Genomic DNA, 20,734 nt, shown 5'->3' with positions numbered 1-20,734 from the left:
TTGTGCCATATAACATTGCTACATCATTTCTGATATGTTGGGGATATTAATATATTTGTGTCCAAACTCTATTAGTACTTTAAGTGGATTTTCTACAAATACTTCAGTAACAAGAAAACTGTGCTACTTAGATAACTACACTGTCAGGTGGGTAAATGATTGAGGGATTAGTGGTGTTGATTAGATGCTGAAGTGGTGCCCATTAGTTGTTTGAAATTTCTAGGAGTTCTATTTTTGTCTCTGTTATTTAGTAATGGAGGGTGGGAATGAAGAGATGGGGTTTAACGTGAAGTAAACGAATGAATTGGGGTTAGGAGAGTGGGGGAAGACATATGTTTTTACGAGTAAAAACACTTTCTAGTTTCAACTGCTAACAGTGGTGGGTAATCTGTTGAACATTTGTGATGAAGTCACCATGTGAGATTTTGTACCAACACAGCACCTCTTTGTGCACTCATCCCTCAGAGGTTGGGGTGCAAACATGGACCACCTAGCAGTTCTGTGGGCAGGTGATCAGGCACAACTGCGCATCAACAGACCCAAGTTCTTAGCCGTGATTTTGGCAATAAAGCAGTGGAAACAACACCTGAAAAGTGTCAAGGGTCTTGATCTCCAAGGACTATTCCATGGTAGCTCTTTATTTAAAAAAGATGATGTATTCCAGCCACTTATTGGACTGAACCTTTCAGCTCTGCAAGCTTATAGACATTGTGTATCTGGAAATTTTAAACGTCAATGTCTCTATTATCCTTTGAAACAGATTCCATTGGGCGAATTAAAGAGCCAAAATAGTGGTGGAGATAATATGAATAGATCACTGAAAATCAGTGATGACACCGGATGTTAGGGAAAAGGGTAAGCATATCCTGCCCTTCCTGTAGCACACGCCACTGTCACAATTTGCACAAAAAAGTAAGTGTTTGTTGCCTGATGCTGCATAAAGTCTGGGCTCATGACACCCCAGGCATCACAAACGTTGCTACTAAAAACCATCAACATATCAACATTGTCTTCCATCCTGGGGAATGAGGTTGTTGCTGATGTGTTGTCATTATATCCTCTGCGTGCTCTATGACGCTATTCGAAAGTGAAAAGGCTTTCAGGAAGCGGATGAAAAGCTTCTTTCTTCGTTTGTCGGCTAAAAAGAGCTGAGGTTACAACGAATACCATGGCACTGCAAACTAATTGTTCAGTGGGGGATGTCACCTTTGTCGTTTGTGGACTATGCATTTGTCAAATTCAGTGATCAGTCAATCAATGGTACATTATCATGATAATAATGTCTAAAATTGGATTTGATTAATGTACAAAACCTTACAACACTGATTCTTTAGAGGAGGTATTGAAATGTCATGTGGGCATTAGTGAGAATGTCTTGATTGATATTTTTTTTATCATTGTCGTGTTTGTGGATGTTGAAATGTTGCTCTTGCATCACCTTTGACCATCATTTAGTCTAGAATATAGTACTAAGGGTCAAGAGCACTGCAATGACTAACTTGCCAAAACATATATGCTTCAGCACCAGCAAATTTCATCAGTACATACATGCTGGATCACATAACGGAATCAGTGTTGAATATATAGAGGTTATCACGCGAGTTTGTTTTGGGATGGTAAATATCCTGCATTAGGAATAAACATTGTATTTAGCGAGCCTTGGCGAGCTAAATACATAGTGTTTGTTCCTAATACAGGATATTTACCATCACCAAACACACAAGCATGATAAACCTCTTTATCATATAATGTCATTCTTTAATTCTGTGCTTCAAAATCGCTTTCCCTCTCTCACAAACATTACCGAAAAATTGCAACTTTTCCTGGAATGCGCGCATTAATATTTATTACGTCACAGGGTAAGTGATGTGTCAGTCAGACAGTGACAGTAGCCAATATAGTTCCAATTTAATCAGTTTCTTATACAGTGGCGAAGCACCATATATGCAAAACAACAATTGTTTTTAATTGCCTTTCGCGGCAATCCATCGGTCTGTCCGCTAGAGTAACTGCCCTTTGTCAAAGGGAAGCTACTCTTACCCTAGTCTATGAGACGTCACGGCCACGGTCAGACGTTGTTGACAGTTGGCCTGTCCTGTCATTACGTTAAGAAGTGTAGTCAGATGTACACACAGCGACAAAACGAAACAAGGTAACAATTCAAACATATTTCGGCCAAATCCAACTATTTTAATTTGTGGAGAAGGTTTGGAACCGCGGAGATGTACAAGCACAGATATGGCTACTGATCCCGCTTGGCTTGGCCGCGTGCCCTCGCAAAATTGTTTCGAAATTTATATCTCCAAAGTTGCCAAAACTTATAAAAAATGCCTTAGCTACGTCACAGTTAGACACTGATATTCAGTATATTAGACTGTTCTTTTGATAATGATAGCAATTATCCCTGTAGTTTATCCAGATTCCAGATGGTTAATTCTGTCTCGATCGCCGAATGACGAGGGCGACGCCATGTTTGTTTATAAACACTGAAAGTAGTCCCTACTTGACCTTTGATATTTGCATCTCTATCCACATATGACCCCAACGGATATCGTTTTTATCCGTTGGCTTTATCCTGCCGAGAAACCTACCCATTATATGATAAAAACAAATATTGTTCTATTGGTTTCTGAAAATCTACACAGGGTCACTGAAGTATTGTCATTCTATTAAGGTGAGCATCTATCACTAGGCATGTTGATCACTGATATTTCCTGACACATGTAGCTTTTCCTTGTAGAGGTCGCCTGAATGTACTGGCCAATGTGTGTCGCAAACCATTGGAGAAGATCATTTGTCAGTTTGACTCGAAGTTGGAAGCATCAGATGAAGGCTCTGGGGATGTCAAGTACCACCTGGGAATGTCACATGAACGTTTAAACCGTGTGACAAATAAAAACATCAAGATAGCAGTGGTAGCCAATCCTTCTCATCTGGAAGCTGTAGATCCTGTAGTGCAGGGCAAAACTCGAGCTGAGCAGTTCTACAGAGGGGACACAGATGGCAAAAAGGTATCTGAATCTTCCAACATGGGCTTGCTATGGAACAACAGTTTCCAAATAACTGTTGTCATTTTGTCATAAGCAGGTTCTGAGCTTTGTTTCTTATTTTTGTCCATTGTACAATTATATTGTACAATTAATATGATACTGTAATTTACTGAACCCATCAAAGACAAGTTTGGCTTAAACATTAACATGCCATAAAATATTAATGGACTTCAAGCAAATTCAAGTTTTACGTCTCTTGTTTGAAAGACAGGTCAGGTTCAATAAACTTCTAAATTGGTCAAAATTAAGTAAGTCAAAGAGCACATGACCTGTATAAAATTGGTGAGGTATTTGTTTCCAGATGACAGCTTCAACAATCATTCATGAAATATTACTAAACTTAATAGTTTTACCTCACCTGACACTAAACAGTGCCAGGACTACAGCCCGTGCCTCTGCATCCACCAGTTATCCCCTTTGGCCCATACTCCCTCATATTCTTCTCTGTCTGCCCTGTGGACAGATGTGTATTGGACTGAGTTCTACTTACCTTGTATCGTCATCAAGTTTTGTCTTCAGGTAGTGTAACCTCCATATATCATTGCCCTGCTTGATATAACCGCTTGTTTTCGGTTTATACCTTGATAAGTCATTTTTGTTCAAAGAGCATCACGCATCTCATATTTACGAGGTTGCAGGTAAATGTGTTTTGCTTCATATGTAATTCTGTTCATTACACTTATGAGCAATTTACATTTTTTTTGCAGAATGTATTCTATATGTTGTGCTGATAAAGGCCCATGTCGGTGAAAGACCCCCCATCACCTTTGCCCCTACTGCAAGCCTGCGTGTTCATTTGACAATCATTCCCGCTCCTTATCGGAGACTTCATCCTGGCGTTCTCCTGGCTCCCGTTGCCGTTCTCATACTACTGATGACATCCCTCACCAGTTGTCACCCGACCGTTGTCAGATATTACCGGCCTGTTGCCAGCAGTGGTGGCCTACATTCAGAAGCAAGGCGGAACCAAGTCCAGTTTGCTGATGGTGGAAACTACTCAGCTATTTGCCTTGGCCGACTCATTCAGCTGCCAGATGGAAGCGAGACATATTCCAGGCAAACTTAACATACTCCCGGACAGCTTATCCTGGAGAGGGAGAATCGTACCGACAGAGTGGACTCTTCACACAGACGTTTTTACCTTGATAACCTCCGTTTGGGACACCCCGCATCTGGACATCCTCGTGACCTATCTTCCGGTAACCAATATCCAAGAGCTCTTCAGATAGATGAACTATCCATGGATTGGACAGGACTATTTGCCCACGCGTTCCCTTCATGGTTTCACCTTGAGCCTATTTTACTCCAATCTTCCCATCGTCCATCTCACCGCCTGGAAAGTATCTCGCAGAGAATGCAAGCCTCCAGATTCTCTCAAGCTGCCTCTACTGCTGTCGCAAGATCATGGAGATCGTCGTCCACCCAACTTTATGACAACAGATGGGACAAATTCGTCCAGTGGAGACACAGATTGGTCTAACGAATGTCACAGTGGACATTCCCATGGTTGCCAACTTCCTTTTGCACCTACGACAGGACAATAACTTTCGACATGGAACTATTGAAGGATACAGATCCGCCCTCCATTCTGTTCTCCAGCTCGATGGATTAATGATTGGAACACATCTGGTGCTTAACAGACTCATGCGAGCATTCAGCCTAGAGGATATTCGCATTCCCCGGATCTTCCCAAAATGGAATTTATCATTTGTCCTGCCTGCTCTACTAACCACTCCATACGAACCTCTTGAAAACGCTACTCTTCTCCCTAAATCTCGAAAAGAAGCATTTTCACTAGCCATGGCTACCGCAGCTAGAGTTTCTGAACTCCTCACCCTTGACTACTCCAGTCTCACTTTTCGGTCCCTACTGGACTTTATAGCCAAGAATCAGTCCACGGCTACTGGTCCTTTGGGTCACAGACATTATACTATTCCCGCCTTTGCACCTACAGTGGATCATCCCGATCTCCTCCTTTGTCTGATACGAGCTCTCAAGTTCTATCTGACTGCCACTGATCCACATCACCAACGTCAAAGACGTCTATTCATCTCGTGCAAGACCCACTCGGATAAAGATATCACTAAAGCAACAAGTTATCGGCAAGCACAAAGATACCCATCCTACTATGGCAACAAGTCTGGCGTCACGGTCATCCGTGTCAATTGAACAAGTCATAGCAGGATGCCAATGGGTGTCACACAATACTGTCACTAGTTTTTACTTACGAGACATCCAGCCAGACTTGACAGGGATTCATTCGTTGGGACCTATTGTTGCGGCCCAAACGATTATATGTCCCTAGTTTTTCCTCCTTTCTATTGAGAAAAAAGGGGATGGGAGCGAAGATCTGACATCAGCAGCTACAGAAGGTGAGTACACCTTCTACCTTGATTAACTTGTATGGTATGTAAGGAATTCAAGGGCTACCTGTATTAGAACAGCTGATAAACAGATCTACCGGAAGTGACGTCACAATCGGAAGGAATATAGACTGGGAGTGAAGTCATAACTGAAGTAACGTCAAAGGTTCTAGAAATGACATCAAACCAGTCAAAAAGAGGAGCTGGTGTCATTTAGAACCGGAAGTTGATAAACTGTAAGTGACTTCAGTCTCATAATCTGAGACAAATAATGAGTCAAAATAGAACTGAAGACATCATTTTATGATTATCAGCAAATAATAAGGTACTTCAGGTGAAGGTATCGCATATTGACTGATATAATCATAATACCCAATTTCAAGTCCTCTAAGAGAGATTCTAGAGTAATTACCTCTTGAAAGGGTTTGAATCCAGTAATATACAAGAACTCATACCACAGTATTGGATTGCTGTCAACTACACAGGGAGTTACTGGAGGCAGATCCCGCCTTAACCCTCTGGTATATTCTGGCTATGATGTAATAGAGGTAGAGGATTCGCAGGAATTATGAAACAATAGTTATCATTGTTAATAATTCTGAGAATACTACCTCTATTACATCAGGAAGTACTCCCACACACCTCCCCAATTCATCTGCCTCCAGTGGTGAGATGTTTTGGAAAGTAGTGACGTTTTTCCCGCCTTTTTGCACAGAAGAGCTGAAGAGCTACATGTGCTATTAGGGGAACAACTAGTTGTGTGTAGTTGACAGTGAAGATGACCTCTGTTGAAAATCTGAAGATTTAGTTATATTGTGTCTGAAGCCAAAATACAGGATTTATGGCTATGATGTAATAGAGGTAGTATTCTTAGAATTATTAACAATGATAGCTATTGTTTGATTTTTTCGTGTTTTGTATTTGATACACTTTAAAATCTTTGGCAATTGGAACCGTGTGTTTTTCATCGGCATGCTCAAGTCTACTTCAACAACAACCTTTAATTTTGTGTAATACATACTTGCGCAGTGTATAAATTGTCATGGTATATAATCTGCTTAAGATCCTCATCCACGTTGCTTGGACTGCAATCAAGTATACACTCCAAATTTCAAATATAATTTTTGTTCACCTTTTCTCTCCATTTATAGACAGGTCACTCACAAACATATTTTACAGTTGCGAGGAAGATGTCTCAGTTGCAGGACGCTACCGGCCTCCAGTCCCTTGTTATTACAACCAAACCCATGCCGTCTGGTGAAGTTTTTCCCACGGTTATAGTGACTGCCGACATTCAATCATGTCCATACACTACGACATCGGACTCAATCGTGAGTATTGCACCTCTTTCAAATTTGGCCTCCATGGCCTCCACAGTGACAGTCCCAGCGACGCCAGTGCATGGGCCTTACGGCACTTCTACCTGGAAGGCGTTGGCGCAAGCCACAATCCAGTCGACACCTACGGGCGTCTCCTCACAAAGGCTTGTGTTGAGCACAGCGTCTGCCTACTCCCTCCTGGGCACTACAACGCTGACTACAGCCTCAGGGCTTCCAGCATATACTGCGATGTCATCAACGTCAGGTCAGCTGCACCTTCTACCTCCCCGGTAGCGCAACATATGTACGTTCAGCCTTTGGCGCCGTACATGGACAACAACTGGATGCAGAACTTATGCAATCCATGTGGCAGTTCATGGCACAAGTGTACCAGGCGCCGGGGCCAACATACCAACCACCAACATCAGCTACAATGCTTACGCATCTGACAACTAAAGCGCTAGCTCCTACACCTGCGTCTAACATTTATCAGATGCCAGATACACGCTCTGCTACAACTGGTTTGCTAGAGTAAGAGCTACGCACCACAGCAGAAGTCACTCACCTATGAGGAGATTCCTCTACAGAATGGAATACTCACCTTTGCCTTACGCAGATGACTGAGTGCGCGAACCACCACATGTCAGCAGCGCCTTCCCCCGGAGCCGGGTTCGATGAGAACCATACCATGGTCACAGCCTACATCTATAACAGCGGATCCTATGCTCAAGGATATGGTTAGGGCGCTACCGTCATTTAAAGTTCCAAAATTTAGGAAGAATGATTTTTCCTATCCATATCTTCGATGTTGCAGATCAGGCTCACGCTTTGGATGAGGACTTGCAGAGCATGACTGGCTTTTCGGGACCAACCACACTCAAAGTCCCAGAGGCCAGATTCGCTTTCATCAAAACTGTTCAAAACTTATTCGCACTAAGGTCCACAACCCGTGAGATGGAGCAGGATTTATTGGAGGTTAACCCGAGCCACATAGACCATACTTTTTTAACTTATCCTGCATTACTCCTTAATGCATTTACTGCTTTTCTCTGACAGAAAGACTAACTGTGTTGGCACTAGACCTACCTTTCATTACAAATTCCAAGAAATGTCGTCAACTGTCCATCATTCAATTTCCAAGAAGCATGTGCCATATATGGAAGTGCTACTACGATTTATCAATGAAACAAGCCTGATTCTCATTATTGTTGACCTGCCTGACATCAAAGTGTATTAATCCCATTAGATTGCCATTCTGTGACAATAGCAAGATATTAGCCAATGAAATATCATAACATAATCACATGATTACATTCTTGTGGAACTTGACCCAGTTAATTTTGTATGCTTTACTTGTCCATGGGCATGCTAGAAAACGTATATAACTTGTCTGACATCTAAACCTTACTTTGCACGGGTATCGGTCAATGGTATTTTTCAACCCCTGAGGTGATGAGTATGTGATATATTCTTCAGATTATGGGTATGTGATGATTATGTGATATATTCTACAGGTGATGAGTGTGTGATATATTCTACAGGTGAGGAGTATGTGATATATTCTACAGGTGAGGAGTGTGTGATATATTCTACAGGTGAGGTGTGTGTGATATATTCTACAGGTCAGGAGTGTGTGATATATTCTACAGGTGAAGAGTATGTGATATATTCTACAGGTGAGGAGTGTGTGATATATTCTACAGGTGGTGAATGTGTGATATGTTCTACAGGTGAGGAGTGTGATATATTCTACAGGTGAGGAGTGTGATATATTCTACAGGTGATGAGTGTGTGATATGTTCTACAGGTGAGGAGTGTGATATATTCTACAGGTGAGGAGTGTGATATATTCTACAGGTGATGAGTGTGTGATATATTCTACAGGTCAGGAGTGTGTGATATATTCTACAGGTGAAGAGTATGTGATATATTCTACAGGTGAGGAGTGTGTGATATATTCTACAGGTAATGAGTGTGTGATATATTCTACAGGTGATGAATGTGTGATATGTTCTACAGGTGAGGAGTGTGTGATATATTCTACAGGTGAGGAGTGTGATATATTCTACAGGTGATGAGTGTGTGATATATTCTACAGGTCAGGAGTGTGTGATATATTCTACAGGTGAAGAGTATGTGATATATTCTACAGGTGAGGAGTGTGTGATATATTCTACAGGTAATGAGTGTGTGATATATTCTACAGGTGATGAATGTGTGATATGTTCTACAGGTGAGGAGTGTGATATATTCTACAGGTGAGGAGTGTGTGATATATTCTACAGGTGAGGAGTATGTGATATATTCTACAGGTTATGAGTATGTGATATATTCTACAGGTGATGAGTGTGTGGTATATTCTACAGGTGATGAATGTGTGATATGTTCTACAGGTGATGAGTGTGATATATTCTACAGGTGATGAATGTGTGATATATTCTACAGGTGAGGAGTATGTGATATATTCTACAGGTGAGGAGTGTGTGATATATTCTACAGGTGAAGAGTATGTGATATATTCTACAGGTGAAGAGTATGTGATATGTTCTACAGGTCAGGAGTGTGTGATATATTCTACAGGTGAGGAGTGTGTGATATATTCTACAGGTGAGGAGTGTGTGATATATTCTACAGGTGAGGTGTGTGTGATATATTCTACAGGTCAGGAGTGTGTGATATATTCTACAGGTGAAGAGTATGTGATATATTCTACAGGTGAGGAGTGTGTGATATATTCTACAGGTGGTGAATGTGTGATATGTTCTACAGGTGAGGAGTGTGATATATTCTACAGGTGAGGAGTGTGATATATTCTACAGGTGATGAGTGTGTGATATGTTCTACAGGTGAGGAGTGTGATATATTCTACAGGTGAGGAGTGTGATATATTCTACAGGTGATGAGTGTGTGATATATTCTACAGGTCAGGAGTGTGTGATATATTCTACAGTTGAAGAGTATGTGATATATTCTACAGGTGAGGAGTGTGTGATATATTCTACAGGTAATGAGTGTGTGATATATTCTACAGGTGATGAATGTGTGATATGTTCTACAGGTGAGGAGTGTGATATATTCTACAGGTGAGGAGTGTGATATATTCTACAGGTGATGAGTGTGTGATATATTCTACAGGTCAGGAGTGTGTGATATATTCTACAGGTGAAGAGTATGTGATATATTCTACAGGTGAGGAGTGTGTGATATATTCTACAGGTGATGAGTGTGTGATATATTCTACAGGTGATGAATGTGTGATATGTTCTACAGGTGAGGAGTGTGATATATTCTACAGGTGAGGAGTGTGTGATATATTCTACAGGTGAGGAGTGTGTGATATATTCTACAGGTTATGAGTATGTGATATATTCTACAGGTGATGAGTGTGTGGTATATTCTACAGGTGATTAATGTGTGATATGTTCTACAGGTGATGAGTGTGATATATTCTACAGGTGAGGAGTGTGTGATATATTCTTCAGGTGAGGAGTGTGATATATTCTACAGGTGAGGAGTATGTGATATATTCTACAGGTGATGAGTATCCTGCTACACGGAGATGCAGCCTATGCAGGACAAGGTGTTGTTTATGAGACCATGCATTTAAGTGACCTGCCTGCCTACACAACACATGGAACCATTCACATTGTTGCCAACAACCAGGTAAAGAAACCATCATGTTTAACCTTTAGCCTGCTGAATTGTTTACATACTTCCCTGTTAGTATGACGAGAGAGAAACGAAATATGACAGCCATGTTTCAGTAAGTGTAAAGGTCACCGGATGTGATGTTACAGACAGGGACTAATGATCTTGCATTATCAAAAGATAACTGGAAATTTGGAAATATTTCATCACACCCAGAATGAATCACTCACATAGCATCAGTAATCACCACTCATATCAAATAATAATGTGACTTTGACGATACATGTAGCATATTAATAATATTATTAAACCCGTTTGACCTGTTTGTAACTGTGTGATATACTCACGATATGTTTTTCACTATGATAACTGTGTCTGCCGCAATACGTCTACAGATATAGTTGGTTGCCATTGACCACCCTCCATGACAGTATTAGATATCATTATTTGATGGAAGTATATCCATAAATAATAAAAAGATAAGATCAATAACATATACAGACACAAATCATATTGATATTGTTCTCGTTTATTGAGTGTTTTGTTTTGGAACATAACAAAGCTAAAATATATCTGTAAATCGAATATGGTGCATTTGTTTGTAACAGTACATGAGATTTGTTTTATTTAATCACCAAAACCTGGGAGGCACTTAAGTTTGTGAGGTAGCTACCAGTATACAGTCAAGTCTCATTAATCCGACACTCGTTTATCCGACAATCGGCTTTATCCGACACAAATGATGGGAACCGATTTAATCAGTGCTATTTAGACCCGTTAATCCGACAGTCTCGCACTCCGACTCCGACATACCTAATTTGCAACGAATTGCTGAAATCACTCATTAATCAGTCTCGTTAATCCGACACAGTGATCACCGTACTCTGTGGTCATCTGCCCGCGAGTACACAGTCCTGTGTTTTGATGCAAGACAAGTTGGCGAGTAGCTGCATATTTCAACGGCTGCAGAGATAAACTTGCTTAACAATAAATAATTACTGCTTTAAATAAACAAAACAGGATTAATCACATGCCTAGATTGCCTCAATCTCATTAAAATCGGATACAAGTTCTCGCTACCGCTGAGGACAACCTTTCATGAACTTTGACCGACCAATGACATTACTAACAGGAAGTCGACATTAGCCACTAAAAAAGCAGCTTTCTTAAGCATTGCGGCACTAGTTTCAAATTAGCGACTTCCATTCCAAACTATGCTTTAAAAAGTATTTTGAATCAGTCATACAATCCGTAACAGTAGTTTTGTGTTTAACTTTAGAGGTTGCATGATTAGAAAACATATTCCGCTAACAATGTAAACACTACAATATGAATATTTCCTTTTTCCTTTTTTTATTACGTGTTTGTATCATTATCTATCGTGTAGTTGTCCAATTTTCGATCACAAACGTTGATACCACCTAATTTCGTTTATCCGACATACTCGTTAATCCGACATAATCATATGCAACCAACAATGTCGGAAGTATTATGTAATTAATATGGCAGGACTTACCAGGTGTACTCTTGGGTGTCTGACAGTGACGCTCATATCCCTTGGGGAACATGAACCATTGTGAGCAATGGTCAAAGTGTTACATTTATCAGATAATCCATCAATGTGTTGAAAAGAAATAAAGATCATCACCAGCCTTTGATCTCCCAACTTTGATCAGATGAAGGGCTTTAGAATATCCAGTTAGTAGGTCCTTAGGACTGTACCATATTTTGCCACATCCCCAATTTGTTTCTCAATCCCTCAATAATGTTCAAATTTATAAAAATAATTGTTTGAAAAATAGCACTGTGTCATTTTTTCATTTATGTATTTTTCATGTGTACAACCAAAGAGCCTCCCAATGTAAATGTATTCCTTGTTAAGTCAAATACAGGAATACAGTATTTGACGACCAGTGTGTGCATAATACACACATACAATGATCTTGATTTTATTTCTGAACGCAAAGACATTATCATGAGCACACAACACAGGAAGTATCATGTCAACAAATCTGTACTGAAGTACACAAGTTAGTTAATTTCGGCAAAATAATATACATGTATTAACTGTTCGGCACATCAACTCACGATGAACTCAACTTGAAACGAACATTAGTTGTTAAAGATACAATGTCTTCGGTCTGCCTAACACTGTATTGAAATTTCTTTTCTTTTGTCCTTGACATTAAGTATTTTTAAAACTAAATCACCCATATATTGGGGAGAAAATGTGTGAACAGCTGATAGCTATTTCCAGCTTATTTTACGTGACAAATACACATGTGATCTAAATCTTTGCGTATAAAACATTGTCCAGCATACAGTACCCAAATACAACCGAATTTGTAAATCATCATGTCTTGTGATGCTTTATCGTAAAAGTCATGTTTTCATTGACCAAATTTGCAAACGACAAGACAAGCACACAAACTCCTATTGCCGCCGTCACCATAAAAAGAGATGTGCCGTAAAGCAATGTAAAGGGAAGTAACTGCATGCTATATTGGATAGCATTGTTTTTAAGTATTGCAGCATTTCACTGCTGTGATCATGTCTTCGAGACGTGGAATATTTAATGATTTTTTAGGGATGGGGTGGGGGAATGGAGATAAAAATGAAAGGTGCAGCGGACTTTGTGATGATGCGGCGGTGCCTGAGAACCAAGACACTTTTATTTTTTAGCCTGAGATATAACAAGAATTTCAATAGTATAACAATGCATGTGAAATTGCTTGTTTACTGCCGCTACCATTATCAGGTCTGATTCATCCACTCATTGATGTGTATTTTTTTTGTAGTTACTGTATTTTCTTGAGTATTGTGAGCACAATTTTTTTAAAAACGACAACAAAAAACACAGCTGTGTAGAGGCTGTGCATTATACACGGCAAAATGAGGTTTTTTCACAGTGAGTGAGTGATTTTGATTTTACGCCGCTTTTAGCAATATTCCAGCAATATCACGGCGGGGGACACCAGAAATGGGCTTCACACATTGTACCCATGTCGAGAATGGAACCCGGGTCTTTGGAATGACGTGAGAACGCTTTAACCACTAGGCTACCCGACCGCTTTTTCACAGTGAAAGGACATCACCGTGAGCTCGTAACACTGGAAATACCATGACAACACATCCATCCTGAAGTACGAAATTTAATCATGTAATTACCCTTTCTAGTTATAAAATGTGTTCATTGTATATCTGGACTTCTGGTTGTAATCTATTTTTCAGTTTTACTATTGTTTACATTTATTTCATCAAAATTGTGGTTGAAGGTATCGGAAGATCACGCCAACTCATTGTTATTTACAGCAACCACAGTCAGATTACCGCTATTGAAACCTTGAAAAGAACTATAATAATACAATACTGGACTCTCTTATTACTGATAAAATAATAGTTTCGAATATAATGTTTATAAATAAGGAACTCAAATGTTTTCTTTCCATCAACTGACAAAAAATTATGATCAAATGAAAAGAAAGATAACATTGTAAAGAAAATATTGATTGCATGCTGCTAAACGTGAAGTGCCACAAGTCAACATTGGCTGTTACGGGTGGTCGTGTGAGGAGAAATTTGACATATACTTTTTTAACTTACCGCTTTTTGAGGTACATAAACTCCTTAATTTTGTTATATTTAGAGAGCTGAGCATTTGTGCATATCAAACATAATTTAAATGATAAAGCCTACTTGGAAAACAGTTATTACAAGTTTTATTGGGGTGTGTTCTTATGCAGTTTGATTGAGTTCGCTTGCAAATGTATGGTTAGCGACACATTGTGCCGAATATGTTCAACAGTAGCACTGAAAGCATTAAAGACAAAAATATAAAGCAAAGAATTGTCTTTTATGCACCTGGTAAGACTTTTTTGATGCTACAGATTGGTTTTACGACTGATCCAAGAGTAGCCCGGTCATCTCCCTACTGTACAGATGTAGCTCGTGTGGTGAATGCTCCTATCTTCCACGTCAATGCTGATGATCCAGAGGCTGTGGTGTATGTGTGCAAGGTAGCTGCTGAATGGAGGCAGACATTTGGGAAAGACTGCGTCATTGACTTAGTGAGTACTTGCCATCTACACATTAATAAGATTTTGAAGTTTCATTTAGTTATTTAATGCTGCAACTTGTATAATGAATGTTGACTTTATTGTATTATAGTTATGATATAGCTGTACATCATTACAGGTTGGCTATAGACGTTTCGGACACAATGAAATAGATGAACCGATGTTCACACAACCATTGATGTACAAGAAGGTGGCCAAGCAGCCAACAGTATTGGCCCAGTATGCACAGACTCTCATCAAGGATGGCATTGTTACACAACAGGAATATGAGGTGTGTAGCATTCCTTCTCAAACTTATTCTTACGTAGGTGAACCATGACCCTTCACAAATAAACACAATAACAACTTGAGTGAAAGGGTTGTTAGAAGATTGATAATTCCTTCGAATACCTTAGCTCTATTAGAGCGGTGATGGGTATTACCGAACAGCTAATACTATATCCCGCCTTATTTGTTCTGTGTTCCATTACATGAAACGATAATTCAATGTGAATCATGTTCACATGCAAAGACGAGTATATGTCGTTCAGCCAATCTGTTGTTGATAGATGTTTAACGTTGTCAACTTTTCCTATATTTTTCCAGGCTATTCCGAACAATTGTGTCGGGCTGTTCAAAACAGTTGGTGAACTTTATGAATTTTGTTGTGGCCAAAGTATCATTGATTCACCTTGACATCTTTAGTTTACTTCATGTTCTGTAAGTTATAAACTCTGACCTCATTCTTGTTACTGAAATTTGCATATTTTTTATGTTTTACCTCTACAACAGTATGCAATATTCCTTCTTGCTTAGATTATATAACATTGTAGATCATTGTGAAAACAATCATCACCGGAACAAACCCTCCAACCACCTTGCTCCCATCATGCTCCTGTACCACTCATCTCACTTTTTCCTTCATCGCCCGTAGTGTACAGGGCTCCAGACAGGGCTTCCAAGTGTGAGCGTTCTTCACTGAAGGCCTCCTCTTGTTTTTCTTCACCTAGTGTTGCTACTTCTAAGACTGAGGAGCAGCCACTCTATGCCTCAAAGGGTCAGATCCTGTGGATCACGGAGGAGCCATCGAGGAGTCTGTCCCACTGCCTTCTGTGAAATGCTCTTTTGATCCCAAGGGTACTACGCCATCCCTGTTCATCATTTGGTTTTCCTGTACTGTTGCAGAAGGCTTTAGATGAGGTAGCCCTTAAGGGTTCACTTCCCAAACCCGCCATCACGTCGTCCTGCTTTAAATTGCATGGGATTTCATTTCTAACTGCGGCGCATCCCCTTGATGCAGACAATGCTAAACCTTTGTGTTCCACGTACTAGTGCCACAAGATAGATGATAGATCCATTATGCTCATTGATTTTGACATTCGCCTGTCACTTCTACCATTGTCACTTATTACTACCTTCGTCCACGCGTTGGTTAAGCAGATTGGCTGGCCGAAAACAGAATTTTTGAGAGTATTGCTCTTAGCTCTGGATGCAATTATTTGTCTCTTTGAGGACTTTGCTGTACTCCTTATGTATGCCATTGGAAGCTTGTTATTCTACTCCTCTGGGGTCATTTCATTCCATAAGTCAGAGGAAGACAAGATCCAAGAAACCTTGTAGTTCTAAGAAGGATAGAGTAAAGGAAAGTCAGGAGAAATCTATAGCATCTTTGAGCCATCCGGGGCTACAAGAGGCACAGAAAGCATGTGGATGTTGGGAGGGCTTCCATATCTACCTCTGCTGTCCTGCTCCATGTGAAAGGAGACAATACATTGAGAGACTGTCTTGATTAGTGATTACCTGGACAGTCAGGCCGGGGGAATGGACACTGGGTTTGCCATGGTCAAGCCACTGGCATCAGCGAACTTGGGATGCCCCTGACCCTGCCACTCAGCAGATGCAGTCAGCTATTACGTCAAATCTATTAAACAAGACATTACCGTGTTGAGAGTTTTCAGGATTGTGTTGAGAATCAAGCTGGCTCATTGGCTCCATATTTACAGGTTATCCCTCCTGATGCATGTGCACCTTTTGAGAGAGCACGATTTAATCAAGTTAGCTCACAGAACAGATCTGTGGAGTCATACCTTCTGCAGGCTTTTCTAAAGGATTATGTTGCTGATACTATTAGACCTCTTGCTCCTCTACCTGACAGTAGTAGGAAGCCTTCTGCTACTGTCTCACGTGCAGATATGTCTCTTGATGAGATTTGTCTACCGCTATTCACGTGGCTTATGTGGTTCACCACCCAAAGCGTCTATTACTGTCAGAAACAAATCACCTGATGATCAAGATACCCATGCTATCATCTCTCCAATGGATTTTGATGACATTAATGAGGATGTATGAGAGAACATTATTCAGTAACAGTCTGTGATTGATGAGGTTTTGTGGGACAAACATGATATATTTCAGGCATCTATCCTTAGTTTGATGGCTAGAGCACAAACACAGCCCACAGGGAGTACAAAAGGGGCTCTTCCATAGAGGAGACATAGTCTGGCTGGACTGGATTTCTTTCGTGCCTTTGATTTGGAAAGATACAGTCTCATGTCAGCTTCCCTAAGATGGCAACAGCAGGTTCCAACAGTGCCATGAGGGCAGAGGTGGACTCAACCCCAGTGGCAGGGGCTGTTGCAAGAACTGACTATGCATACATATGCCAACCTACTATGAACACTATCGACCTCGCTTTACTTACGGACCTTGATTACTGATGATTGATTTTCAACAAACACCCAAGTCCGGGACCAGTGGGAGATTGGAAGCAGGTGACATCAGACTGCTTCTTACTCGAGGTTGTGAAATACGGATACAAGATCCATTTCCATCTATGTCCAGCTCTTGTATCCCAGCCTCTTAGCTATCATTTCCATCTAAGAGGCCCCAAATTGTCGAGCACAAACTTGGCCATTACTGGAGACAGGAGCTATATGCGCATTGGAAGAATCAGACCCAATCTTATGATAGTACTCCCCAGTTTTCCTGGTACTAAAGAAGAGCACATCTTACATAGATAGTTACTCTTGTACCTAGGATTTCTAGTTAAACCTCCTAAGTCGGAACTTAAACCACTCCAAATATTGTATTGATAGGAGTCTCCCACAAGACAGGTTCATCAAAGCGATAAGCATGCTTACACATGCATTAGATCTGCCCAGCAGAACCTGTTATTGGTGCATGTCCTGTTTAAGAATCCTCATTTCCCTACCGAGAAAGGCTACAATTGTGTCTCCTCCAGAAGTGGATGAATACCCCACATATTCACGATCTAGATGAGATCATTCAACCACAAGCCTCCATTCTCTGAAACCTGAATTGGTGGTGCTCCAAATTCTGCTCATGTTTCCCCTTCAAGTTCATCACCTGTACACAGATGCCTCAAACATAGGCTGGAGAGCTCATATGGAAGATCAAACTATCCATGGAGAAGTCCCAGGAGGATCTCGCCCTTCATATAAATTTAGGAAATGAAGGCTATTTAATTTGCCCTCAAGGCATGGAGTCCACGGCTATTTAAGTCCTAAGTACAAGTGGCCACACACATTACCTCTGTGGTAGCATACATCCAGAGGCAAAGAGGGGAGAAATCAAAGAGTTTACTGAATGAGGTTTCTCATTTTTTTGACTGAGCAGACTCAATCAGCCGTGAAATTGAACATCAAAACAGATTGTCTCTCCAGGTAGAACAGGATTATCCTCACAGAGGTATTCCAGTGGATTACACATCAATTTTGGGCACCCTGCACATTAAAATGTTCGTGACTTGTCAAAAAAGCTTGTTCCCAGTTTATGTCTGGTACCAGATGGTTTATGTCTAGTCCATGTCCATGAATGGGAACAACATATTTGTCACGCCTTTTGCCTGGATCAGCCTTGGTGTCAGTCTTCCAACATGATTGGATGTCAGCAGGTACTCACCAAGTCATGAAGTCTTTCCACATAGAGGACGTTAAAACACCACGTATCTTCCCCAAATGGAATCTATCCATTGTGATGTCTGCTTTGTAAGAAGCACCTTATGAACTGATGATAATTCATGGATCTTGGTCAACTAGGTTGACCAGGTTTATCTCGGTGGCATTGCAACATAACCTCCGAAGACGATCTTTGGTTATTCTTGTCAGGACAGTCTCAGAACAGTTTTCAGAACGTAATTGTCATGGAAATTATGTCAAACTGAAATATACATGTCTGGACAGTCTCCTAGGAGTAATGTCTATAGGGACTTCTATACATACGTGTCTGGGTGGACGGACAGACGGACGGAATTCCTTGGTATAACTAACCCACTCTTTTAGGTTTGGGGTATAATAATGCAAGGGCAATTCATAAACAACACAAAAGGCATCAACATAAGAGCATAAGGTACAAGTAATTTATTATAACTGAAACAGAAATTTCTAATTAAAGGTTGTACAATGACCCTCCCAAGGCGTGTGGTTTTCTTGCATTGTTGCTATCGCCTTTTAGTGGTCCCTTATTTCTCAACATGGTCACCAGTAACACTATAAATACAGAAATGACTCCAAGTTTAACTTTATATCAAACAATAGTTATCATTGTGTATAATTCTAAGAACACTACCACTAGCCGTAATTTCCGTTTGGGGTAAACACACACTATAAAAATGGTAAGTTTTTTTTTAACAGATGCTCTTTTGTCTGTCAGTTATCTTATGAGCAGTTTCGTGGGAAGCAGTATTAGAACTGATATACTGTGCAAACGCAGGGCGAGAATATGTCACTTCTTACCGCATAATCATCAACCAGATGCCTGATAAATGGGGAGGTGGGAGTGATTATTCCAAATGAAATAGAGGTATTCTTTTAATTATACACAATAACTTTTGTTTGATAATTCCTTTGAATACCCTCCCTCTTTTCTGTTGTCACTGAATTGTCCTTGCATTATTATACCCCAACCTAAAAGAGTTATACCAAGGAATTCTGTCTGTCCGTCTGTCTGTCCTTCCATCCATTCGAGGACATTTATTTGTGTGACCTCTAACTTGAAAATTGCAACATAGATTCTTTTCAAACTTGGTGAACATTTTTTATACCTATAGGAGAGGTGCAGTGCGAAGTTTGATTTCAATATTTGAATTTTCTGAGAGAAAAAGCTTCTATTTTTTTCATTTGTTTTTTTTTTTAATTATTTTCTTCAACATTTGTGTGACCTATAACTTGAAAACTACTGCATGGATACTTTTCAAATTTAGGGAACAGTTTCCATTCTAGTAGAAGAGGTGCAGTGCAAAGTTTGATTTTGATATGTGTATTTTCTGAAAAAAATATGTTTTCATGCTGTGAACTTAGAATATTCGTTTTACTTCAACATGTGTGTCTACTTCATGGGTTCTTTTCCAATTTGAGGTACAGTTTCTATGCCAGTAGGAGAGGTGCAATGCAAAACTTGTTTTCATTACTGGATTTTCTGAAAAAAACAGCTGTTTTTTTATTTCTTGACTTAGAATTGTGCAACCTATGACTTAAAAACTACTACATGGATTCTTTTCCATTTTGGGGTACAGTTTCTAAACCAAAAGGAGAGGTGCAGTGCAAAGTTTGATTACGATAAGTGGATTTTCTGAGAAGAGATTGCTTTTTACATGTTTTGTTTTCACTTTTTGTCTTGGTTTTTTCTTTATTTAGTGTTGATGTTTCTTGTGATTTTACCTTTGAATGTCTTCTAATTGTTTAGTTAATCCATCAGTATCCACACTTTAAAATATCACCTCTTGTGGTACCTCTTGTGTGACTTGTGTGGCATTGTGTAGATTGGCTTTTATGTTCCAACCGTTCAGTGATGTTAGTTGTTGCTGTGTAACAGGAGGAAGTGGCCAAGTATGACAAGATCTGTGAGGAGGCGTATGTGGCTGCTAAAAAGGAGACTGCTGTCAAGAACACAGACTGGCTGGACTCACCCTGGCCTGGCTTCTTCGAAGGCAAGGACCCCATGAAAATCCCATCAACTGGGTGTAGTGAGGATGTCCTGAGACATGTTGGACAATCAGTCAGCACACCTCCAGATAATTTCGTCATCCATGGAGGTATTTTACTGATCATTACTGCTACAACTTCTCCTTTACTTATGGCTGACCCTTTCATTACCTGTGACATAGTAATTCAGAAAAGAAAAGATCCAAGAGTACCATATTGCTGACAAATGAAAGTCCTCTGTTGTTTGTCTTGGGTAGAACTTGTGTAAACTGACAGAATAAGAAGTTTCAAAGTGACATTGTCAATGTTAGGTTATGCCTTTGTCTACTCCATCAATAATCACTGGACTAAAACACT

The 20,734-nt window shown here is 40.1% G+C and overlaps 1 protein-coding gene across 2 annotated transcripts in view; it reads left to right on the top strand.

The window, feature by feature from the left end:
• Positions 1–20,734, top strand: part of LOC124117939 (2-oxoglutarate dehydrogenase, mitochondrial-like) — a 110,555-nt gene that overhangs the window by 40,423 nt on the left and 49,398 nt on the right. For both annotated transcript variants that reach the window (XM_046479954.2, XM_046479953.2), the window contains exons 8-12: positions 2,741–3,011; positions 10,267–10,395; positions 14,268–14,447; positions 14,575–14,727; positions 20,268–20,487. In XM_046479954.2, the coding sequence (XP_046335910.2) occupies positions 2,741–3,011; positions 10,267–10,395; positions 14,268–14,447; positions 14,575–14,727; positions 20,268–20,487 (953 nt within the window). The remainder of the gene's footprint in view (positions 1–2,740; positions 3,012–10,266; positions 10,396–14,267; positions 14,448–14,574; positions 14,728–20,267; positions 20,488–20,734) is intronic.

This window comes from Haliotis rufescens, unplaced genomic scaffold (genome assembly GCF_023055435.1).
Source record: "Haliotis rufescens isolate VD_foot unplaced genomic scaffold, xgHalRufe1.0.p SCAF_28, whole genome shotgun sequence".
In the NCBI taxonomy this organism is placed as follows: domain Eukaryota; kingdom Metazoa; phylum Mollusca; class Gastropoda; order Lepetellida; family Haliotidae; genus Haliotis; species Haliotis rufescens.
Note: the sequence above shows the minus strand (reverse complement) of the source record. Positions and strands in the feature narration are given on the sequence as shown.